This window comes from Octodon degus, unplaced genomic scaffold, assembly GCF_000260255.1.
Source record: "Octodon degus isolate 3935 unplaced genomic scaffold, OctDeg1.0 scaffold00001, whole genome shotgun sequence".
Taxonomy (NCBI): Eukaryota; Metazoa; Chordata; class Mammalia; order Rodentia; family Octodontidae; genus Octodon; species Octodon degus.
The window spans coordinates 28,654,603-28,665,160 of record NW_004524577.1 but is presented as its reverse complement, the minus strand read 5'-3'; the positions used below and the strand labels follow the sequence as shown (position 1 = coordinate 28,665,160).

At 44.1% G+C, this 10,558-nt stretch overlaps 1 protein-coding gene across 1 annotated transcript in view; it reads left to right on the top strand.

Moving 5' to 3' along the window:
• The first annotated feature begins 523 nt into the window (after positions 1 to 523).
• Positions 524 to 10,558, top strand: part of Rgs7bp (regulator of G protein signaling 7 binding protein) — a 113,353-nt gene continuing 103,318 nt past the window's right edge. Inside the window, exons 1-2 of the mRNA XM_004623052.3 lie at positions 524 to 1,393; positions 2,263 to 2,429. Of these exons, the coding sequence (XP_004623109.1) occupies positions 1,229 to 1,393; positions 2,263 to 2,429 (332 nt within the window). The 5' untranslated portion in view covers positions 524 to 1,228. The remainder of the gene's footprint in view (positions 1,394 to 2,262; positions 2,430 to 10,558) is intronic.

Sequence of the window (10,558 nt, the reverse complement as noted above, 5' to 3'; positions counted from 1 at the left end):
TTCCAGTAGCCTAAGGGGTAATGAAGTCCTCCCAGAAAAGGTCATCTCGAGTGTCCGGAGGAGCCTGCTGCCTGCTTCTTCTTCAAGCCTCTGTGGAAAACACCCTTAGAGCTCGCTTGGAACTGAAACTCTTGAGACTGTGCTGCAAGGCCAAGAGCTTCACAAGTTGCAATGGGTGAAAGCCTTCCGCATTTGACCAGCCCTATCCCCTCCCGCAAGAACGAAGACAAAGTGAAAACAAAAACAACTCAGAGAGGCAAAGCATTTCTTTCATGTTGTCACGAGATCTTCCTTGTAAGGCAAAACCCTCCCTTCTTTTTTTCTGGCCCCAGACAGTCACCTGCTCTCAGATGGTGAGGGCCTGAAGTCCATTGGTTTGTTTGAAATTCATGTTTACGTCTCACCATGTGGCAATGTGCTCCACTCTGATGACACTTTTCGATTCTAATAATAGACAAGATGAAGTAATATTGCAATTGATGTTCCTGGGGATTTGATTGGATAAGTGCATAATCTGGGTGGGGGAAGGGGTTTGTATGGACGGATCACATTAGTATTCCCGTCCTATCAATGTGCGGGGCCTCGACCAACGTCAGTCGGACCGATTTCCTGCGTCTGCCGGTCCCGCCACGGATTCTTTTGAGATCCTTAAACAAGGAGCCCGTAGAGACGAAGGATCGGGGCAACAGATTAGAGCCAATTGCCTGCAGCGGACTCAGCCAGCCCTTCCAGGCCTGGCGACTGTGGAGAGAGGGAAAAGATGAACTGAGCGCCGCTGCAGGGAGACAGCGAAGCCAGAGCGACACCCCCTCCCGCCCCCCCACCTTGCAGCGCAGGCTTGGAGAGCTGCTCCGCATCTGAATGGAAACTCGGCCCCGCAGGGCTGCGCGTTCCTCCTCGCTCAGCCGCGCGATCCATGCCGAGAGGACAGCGCGGCGCGTCCGCGACAGCGCCCAACTCCCGGGACCCGGCCCGCAATGCTGCTGAGCAGAACTTGATCGCGCCCCTTCCTCGCTGCTAGTGGAAGCGATGCTGCGCGGCGCAGCCCGCGCTTCCCCGGCTCTCCTTCAAGCTGAAGGTTACCCGCCCGCGCAGCCAGTCCCAGCCCTGTGAGCTGAGCGTCTCGGTCCGGGTTCCGGCTGCTTGGCCGCGGCGTGCAGGGCAACCACCGGGCCGCCCGCGCAGGGGCGCACTGCACCAGCGGCTTCGGCTTGGTGGATGTGTATGCATGAGTTCTGCACCGAATGGGCGCAAAAAGCGCCCCAGCCGGTCCACCCGCTCCTCGATCTTCCAGATCAGCAAGCCTCCGCTGCAGAGCGGGGACTGGGAGCGCAGGGGCAGCGGCTCCGAAAGCGCCCACAAAACCCAAAGAACCCTGGACGACTGCAAGATGGTGGGTGAAATGTACACCGTTTTTGCTTTTTCTTTCTTTCTTTTTTTTTTTTTTTTTTTTTTAGAGGGGGTGGGGGAGTCTTGTATGGTAATCGTTTGGTTGAGTGCCAGACGCTTCCCACCCTCAGCTCCTCCATGCCGATCACGTGCACGAGTACTATTTTTAAATCTGCAGTCCCCCGATTCGGGGTGACACCCGGGTTGTAATGGCCCTATGGAGAGAAGTGTCACGGCCAGAGTCTTGGGAGTCAGAGGCTACACAGGTTGTACCTCTATTCCCTGGACAAACAGTGCAGGGGAAAGGCAGGGTGAACCGGCTCGCTCGCTGGGTCGGAGGGGTGGGGAGGTGGAGGCGACTCTGTGGCGAAACGGTAGCGAACAGCCCCAAAGAGCGCGCCGAGCGCTGCGGAGGGAACGCGGGTTCGGAGGCTGTGGCCTCTCTGCCCGGCTGTCAGGCTCGGAGCCAGGGCGCTCAGGGGCCCCGCCGGAGGCGAACGGTTGGCCTCTAACACCCTACTTTTGGTCATTTTCCTCGGTGCCACTCCAAATCCATATCCAAGCAGCAGAGGGGTAAACGTCCCCAGCATGTTTATCTAATGACATGGGAGTGACATGGTAGCTCTTCCAAGATGTGCTTGCTTCTTAGAAACTGAGTCTAACGGGTGGGAGCAGGAGGGCTGCACAGGCTTGTTGGGGAAACAGACCTGGATTTGCTTGGTACCTGAAGCTTTGAGCAATTCAAAGGTCTCTAAGCCTGGCGATTTGGGGAGCTGGCTCAGCGATCAGTGAGGTTTCCGGTTTATGGACCGTGAAATGGGAAACTTTGTGAAGATGAGTATTTGATGGAAGAAACTGGCTTCTCTTTTCTAGCTTGTCCAAGAGTTCAACACGCAGGTGGCCCTGTACCGAGAACTGGTCATTTCTATTGGGGACGTCTCTGTCAGCTGTCCCTCACTGCGGGCGGAAATGCACAAGACAAGAACCAAAGGCTGTGAAATGGCCCGTCAGGCACACCAAAAACTGGCTGCCATCTCAGGGTAGGAGCCTTTGGCGTTGTTTGGCAATTCGTGTTCATGGTGCTTGGATGCTTGGCCAAATGTTATGGGGGCTCAGGCCTCCAAGATGATGCCTGCAAATTAGAGATTGTAGCCGAGTACCCTGAAATTAGGATTCTCCAGACACACACACACACACACACACACACACACACACACACACACACACGGGAGATTTTCGTCATTAATTGATATTTTTCTTTAATTAATTTCCAATATGTGGCTGCAAATTGGAATTTAGTGTTTAAGATTTGAGGGGGCTGTTTGAGTATCAAAGTGAAGGTAAATCATGTGCCTCGTGATTATTTGGTCATCTGCTATCCAATATAGGATCTGTGCTATGGAGAGGAAAAATGTCGCTAAATCCCAGATTTACTGAACTATTTGTATCATGAGAAAAATTCTTAGGATACCACCTTATAGCCCTAAAATAAAGTCTAGGATGTGAGTTACTCTTTTCACTGTAGTGATACAAAAGGGAAGTTTTAAAGTAAGTTAAATTGTTTTACAGGTTGAGGAAACTTATAAATCTAGGTAAACTTAAACTTTTTGTCCTCCCATAATATATGTTCATTTTAATCACAATTACTCCATGCAAGGTGATAACAGAGTAAGTGAAAACTTCTCTACTGAAAAGTTAGCCAGGGTTTAGTTAACAATTGCTGTTTGTAGGTGAAGTACTTATAACAACATAGGAATCCTCAAATTTGAGTAATTTCTTGGCTCAGACACAAGATAACCTTTACCTGTTTACTTGGGTCAGTATAACTTTAGTATAATAGAAGGCAGATTAGTCAGGTTCAACTGATAAAGTTGCAGATTGATCACTTGTGGGAACTGTACCCAATCTCTCTTTGCTATCCTTATGCCGTAATACATATATATAGTAGTTATTGCTGGTACATGAAGATTGGAAAGCGGTGTATTGCGTGTCAATGAACTTACTTAGACAACAGGCATTTTATATCATAAAAAGACGCATCTTTCTAATTTATACCAAGTGAAGGATAAATGAAGTGTTATGAACTTATTTTAGTAGGACTATTGAGAAGCTCTAGCCTTTTCTTTTATGCGGTACTTAAAAGGAAGTGAACCTGGGAAGTCCTTCAAGAAATGCTGTGATAAAGCCTGAACAAGTGGCGAAAAAACAATGAGAAACATAAAAGGGAGGAATGATGGATTACAAAGTATGGAGAAACAATGACTCAGAAGAAAAGTTACTCAAGAGAGGAAATTTTACACTCAGGGCTTTGGCATAGCATCTTCATAATATTTATGTCTAAGATTCTAGGATGGTGCTCCATCCCAATCCCCTTAAGTTGATTTCAAAATGAGAACACATTCTAAGCAGATAAGGTGGACTGGAGAAATGAACAAAAAGTTTGGTTTCTTTTGCCCTCATCGGACATTCAGTTCCTCTCAAGGACTAGTGAAGAACTAGTGAAGCTATTTGCCAAAAGTTGATTTTTGAGGATTTGCAAACTGTACCCGCTCTCTAAGGGGTGGACTCTTTTTTACTTCCAGCTTTGTAGCCCTTTACTACTTTCCTGTCTATTATCTGAGGGTAGGTTCTAATAGGGTCAGTTTTATAGGAATTAGTGAGAAAATATGGTGTTCCTTAGATCCTTTCAAACGTAAGTATAACTCTGTAAAACAGTCTGAGGTCGAATTTGACACATTTTTCTTCTTTAGAAATTGAATGCAGTTTAATGTTCTTTATAAAAAATAACAGCGATATAATTGAAGGAAATCCCTTTAGTTCCTTGCCATCTGGGCTCCATTAATGAAGGATGTGATTCCCTTTGGCAGAATTCCTTTCCTGATATCTCTTGCTACGTGAGTTCTTATTTCAAGCTTTATGTGAAGACCGGATTGCAGTGTAAGACACATTTTACAGTATAAAGGTGGTGAGAAAAAGAAAAGTTTCTGGGAAAAGTAGACAGAAAGGCTGGATTTGAGGCCCTCCTCTTTGCTGTCACAATCCAGCTACTGTGCAGAATAGTCATCTGAGGACAGATTGTTACCTTCATTCTATAAATAAGTCTCAGAAAGATGGAGGGATTTGCCCAAAGAAGTGTCACAGTAATGCTGCCATCCAAAGAGGTGTTATATAAAATAGAATCAAGAATTAATAATGTTAATATATGGATGAACCTTAAAAAGAATAGGCTAGAAAGTAGATTAGTGACTTCCTGGAACTGGAGGTGGAAATAGGTAGTGACTGAAAATATACTCAGGGAATTTTGGGAGGGTGATGGGATTATTCCTAAATTGGACTGAGGTGATGGTTCTACCACTCTGTGTATTGACTAAAAATCACTATACTGCTCATTATACTGCGTCAATTTTATACTTGAATAACACCTCAATAAATTCTTCAATGCTGCTATCACTGTCACTATGGTTAACTCTTGGTCTTTTGTTAGCTTTACTCTTTTCTACAGATGTAGTTTGTGGTGACGGGCCCTGCGGAATTGGGGTGGATCCCTGTACGTTCATCAAGATGCATGCCCAGTGTTGACTGTCTAAGTATCAGTGCTTTGCTCTTTATAGGAACACAGGTAGACAAAAAGCAGGGCTTAAAGGACTAAATGAATTCATTCACTTCTTTCTTTCTTTCTTTCGTTCATTTATGTATTTGGTACATACTCTCACTATGCAGTTCAGACTCGTAGTGATCTTCCTCTTTTCAATCTCCCCAGCACTGGGATTACAGGCCTACACTACCGTACCCGGACTTGGTCGCAAGCTCAGCGTGCCCTAGGGGCAGGGCCAGCTCGGCATGCAGGCATGCAGGACTGGGGATTGAACTCTGGTCCCTGCACTTGCCCAAGCAGGCACTTAGTCCACTGAGCTATCTCACTGGACCTGAATTCATCAGATCAGCCTTTACTTGTCTACGACATGAATCAAGGACAAGACGAGTGAGACAGGATTGAAAGTAGACTACAAAGAATATGAAGTAAGAGAGAAAGAGAAAAATAATGAGTTAAAATTAAACCACTTTCATCCCTGACCGTTTGAAATCCTCAAAGAGTGGTAGTGGCCACAAGGAGAAAATGTATCCCATAGTTCTCACTGGCCCTGGACGAGAAGGCCATGTTTGCTGAAACCATCAGACACTTTCTCAAATTATGTTTAGAGTAGTGGCTGTTCAGGCTTTTCAAGGCAGCAAGTGTCTTTTGGATAGACCCAGCCAAGTGAATCACCAGCCTTTGACTGGCACGCATGACCAACGTCAGGGCATGGCTGTTGCCTTTGCAGCTTGGGCCCAGTATTAGATATTAAAGCTCAAGGGGCCATAAAACTCACTTGTGAGAGTGATACCCAAACTTTCCTTGAAGCATATTTTCCCTTCAATCTATATGTGAAAAATGAAATTGATGAGTTGGGTGAATGTAGCATTGCTATGTGCTGTTTCAGTGGGGCGTGTGTGTGTGTGTGTGTGTGTGTGTGTGTGTGTGTGTGTGTGTGATGACTAATGCATATCAGGGGTGGGCAGCAATATAGATCCTAGTCTCCTTGGATCTCCTTCCCAAAGTGACTTCTTAGACATCTTCTGAGAATTCCTAGTGATATACAGCAACTTTATGTTTGCAGTCTGAGATTCAGAAGACTAAAGTGACTTGAGAGACAGTGTGGAAGAGTATACATAAAGCCTGGAGTCAGACAGCCTTGGGCTAGATATCATTTAGGATACTGACTGACTTACTTAATGCTCTGAATCTCAGTACTTCATCTGTAAACTGGTTGCTGCGCCTGTGTGTGGGGTAGTTGAAGGGGGCCCCAGGGAGCTCACGATATAGAGCAGAGATGATGTGCCCAACCTGTTGCATGGCATGTTGCCCACTGGATGCTTCTCTGAGACTAGGACCTGGCTCTCTTTCTTCATGGTCTAGTGCCTATTCCATCAACCATACCTCCTCCCAGGAATAAAGAACACAGCACCCAAGGTAGAGATGACCCACTGAGGTCGTCATTCCCCAGCAAGCCCTGGTAGTTGACACTGTGGCTAGTGGTTGGTGGATGCAATCCCCTTTCTAGTGCTTTCTCTGTTGTGGAATTGGGCGGAATTTTCCTCACACTGATACTTTCTGTTAATACTCGCTGAAGAAAGCCAATAGTGTAGAAGCACATACACCAGTTCTTTAAAATGAAGCTTAAGAATGATAATGTGGGGCCAGGGAGATGGCTCAGTGGAATAAATGTTTGCCTGGCAAGCTCAAGGGCCTGAGTTCAATCCCCAGTTCTGAAAAAAAAAAAAAAAAAAAGAATGATAATGTGAGGGGCAAAATAATATGAAAGAGGATTGATCTAACATAGATTAAAATGCCTGCTTCACCATTTACTTAAGACAAGTGTATGAGTTGATAACGTCAATTGCTTCACAAAGTAGCAAGCTGCCCTTTGGTACAGTGGCTAAGTGAAGAGACTTCGGGACCAGATGGGCAGTGCTACTGTTCACAAATAGTATGAACTTTGACAAAGGTATTATCTCTTTCTGTCTCAGTTCCCTAGACAGCAGTCAGGGGTCAACAAGTAATGGGACCAAATTGTAAGGTTTTGTGAAGATCAAATACTCAGAAAGTTGCCTATTGCGTAATTGCTAAGGGATTTAAAATTCAAATTATCTGGATCATTTATAGAAAAATTTATATTCATTCATCAAAATTTTTCAGATAAATGTTATGTTTGCTTTTCTTTCTTACATTATATTCTTTTTTTTAAAGTTTTTTAAAAAATTTTTTATTTATTTGTGTGTGTGTGTGTGTGTGTGTGTGTGGCCAGCTCAGCTCACCAGGGGGCGGGGCTGGCTGGCATATGGTGCTGGGGGATTGAACCGTGGTCCCTGTGCTTTAGCTAAGCTTGTTCTAAGTAGGCGCTTTAGACCACTGAGCCATCTCACCAGCCCTCTTACATTATATTCTGATAAATTTTCTTTTAAAATTCTCTAAAAGGCTATTATCAAAACCCTGTTCTTAAACATTTTACAAATGAAAGGGGAATGTGAAGTTTCCAAAGTAGATTACCAGGCATGTTGGGGCATGCCTATAATCCCAGCACTTCTGAGGCAAGAGTGGTACCATGGGATCAAGGCCAGCCTGAGCCATATAGTAAGTTCAACACCAGCCTGAACTATACAGCAAGACCCTGCTTCAAACAAACAAACAAGCAAATAGTCAAGTTTAGAAGTATTTGCTTTGCATGTCAGCCTAAATACTTCATAAATCATAAAATACTCAGAAATTCTTTTACCTAGATCTGGCATAAGCTGTGTGACATTGGAAGAGTCTATTAAGTCCCCTGTGCACCTAACTGAGAGAGTTAAATTAAATATTTCTCAGCCCCGGCCTTCATCATTCTAGTATTCTACATAAATTCATGTAAAATCACATAGATTTTTTTTTGTTTACAGAATAAAATGATGAAAAAATAAGCACTGAGCAAGGAGTTTGATGATTAAATTCCAAAAATATTTTTAGGGGCTCTGAACATACACTACAAAAAAAAAATCTCAATTTCCTGTTGGCTTTCTAAAGCCATGTAATGAATACCCTAGAGATCCATGACTGTGGATTGCAGGCTTTTCCCTCCAGCAATGATTCCCAAACCAGCCAGGCCAATAGCCCTCTCCTTTTCCTCCATCTTCACATTCCTCTCCTTGTTTCCATTTTCCAGTTTGTTTGTTTTTATTCAACTTTTCTCCTCCAGTCCCACTTCTAACTACTTTTGGTCCACTCCCTTGTTTCATTTGTTAGGAAGTTAGGTGAGGGGCAGCTGGCCAGGAAGGTCCCTTCCAACACTGGAGGAGAGGGCAGCAGTGCACGGGGTTGGAGAGAGGGGAAGAGCTCAGTGGCGATGAAGGCTGCTCTCTCAGTGGAGACTGAAGTGGGAAGCATCAGCGTCCACTGTTAGTGAGACCTGTGGTTGGCAGGCCACCCACTCTGTTCTTCAGAATCCCTCCTTATGACAGGAGCTTTCCTGTGTCAATTTTAGCTCTCACAGGTCAAATAGTGAAAGGTAAATTATATCTATAGCAGAAGTATGTGCTATTCATTCAGGTAATGATGGAAGCATCATTTTGTATTAGCTTGTCAGGCTTGTGATTATAAAATACCACAAGGGGGGTGGCTTAGACAACAGAAATTTATTGTCTCAGGGTGCTGGAGGTAAGAAGGCTAAGGTGAATGTTTCAGCAGAGCTTGTTCCTTCTGAGGGCTGCGAGGAAGAATGTGTCCACACCACTCCCCTACCTCCCAGCAGTGGTTTGCTGGCCATTTTCCATGCTCTTTGGCTTGTTGAAAGACCTCTGCTTTCAATTCCACGTGGCACTTCCTTCCTGCTGTGTCTTTGTCTAAACCTCCCCTTTCTACAAGAGCAGCAGTCATGTCGGATTAGGAGCCCACCTACTCTAATATGACCTTATTTTAACTTATTTAATTATACCTGCAGTGACCCCATTTCCAAAATAAAAGTTATATTCTGAGGTATTTGGTGTCAGGTGTTGGCATTAGGCATGTGACTGTGGATAGGTCGTAATTCAACCCATAACAAACTCCGTTGGATCAGCTACAGTAGAATGCACAGGTCTGGAAAAAGGCAGCAGAGGCAGAGTTGTGTTTTGATTTGTGTTTGCCCAGTACTACTGTATCTATATATCCCCCCTGCACTTTCAATCAAGGGTGGGCCCAAGTCCCAACATTTAACATTTTCAAGCTTGTAGCTTATTTTAAGGGTAGAGTTTATGACCATGGAAGAGAACCATTTTGGTATGAAGTGGTTACACTTGCAAAGGAGCTAAGCCTCCACTAAAACATGTTGCTCTCTATAACATTGTTTTTAGTTACTGGTATCTGAGGTGGAGGAACAAAAACCCAACTGCAGGAGAGAATGCTGGAGAGATTCGGGGAGCACTTGGCAGTGTGGGGTGTCCACCTTCCCTGGGGTGCATGGTAGAATTGAGCAGGTGATGCTAACAATGTTCTGTGAGGACCAAAGCGTACTCTGGAGTGAGCGACAAGGAACTGACTCACAGCAAATTAAAAGGAGTATTATGGTTAGCAACTAAGTTCAGTGTGATACGGAATCTAGACAAGTGCTCTCCGTTGATGTTAAGTTTAGACTTTTAATTTCTCGAGCAGGTCTAATGACTTTCACCTCGTTAGAGTTTTCTTAAAAGATGGTCCAATTAGAGAGAAAATTAAATCTGAAATGAACTTCCGAGAAATTCACCCTTCCTTTATTGTTAGCCTGGGAAGTACAATCGAGCAAGGCTGCGCTTCATTCATCTCTGCAGCTTGAACTGCAAGCTCACTGATGGATGTGAGTCTTGTTTGTTTATTAAGTTCACTTGGTATTTGAAAGCTGTACTTCAAAGAAACTGTGTCTTGACACAGGCTCTAGTAGAAATTGAGAGATTAGATAAATTCACATTTTATGACATTTAACTATTATTGTTCTTGTTTTATAACTCTAGAGCTGATGGGTTGGTTTTAAATAACAGAGGAAAAGCACAACCCCTGTCAATTGCTGAGGCGGAGGCCTTCACTTTGAAAACAAATTAGTGATCACTGTATATTTTAGAATTACTTATAAGGTAATTACCTTTAACGTAGGTTATTTCACAATATATTACCATAACCTTTCTCACTTGCTTTATATGGAATAGTTAAATAATCCTTTGCCATTGTGGTCATCTCCTAGAAGTGTTTTTAAACCTTTAGCTATTGTGAGTGCAGCTGTACTATCAGAGATATGGCTGAATAAAACACAGCTCCAAGGGCCGGGAAAATAGCTCAGCAGATTAAAGTGCCTGCAAGCAGCACAAGGGCCGGGGGGTTCAATCCCCAGGCCTGCCGTGCTGGCGTGGTGGTGCATGCCTGTAACCCCAGCTCTTAAGGCTGTAAGCAGGCAGATCACTATGAGTCCGATCTAATAGTGAGACCCTGAGCACCCTGTAGACCCTTCCCCAAAATACAAAAATAAAAAATAAAATAAAACACTCTAAGAACAATAACAAGAATGACTTGTTTATTTATTATTTATTTTTCTTTAAAATACATGATCTAAAAAAAATAAATAAAAACTGACAAATCCACCCCTTTAAACAG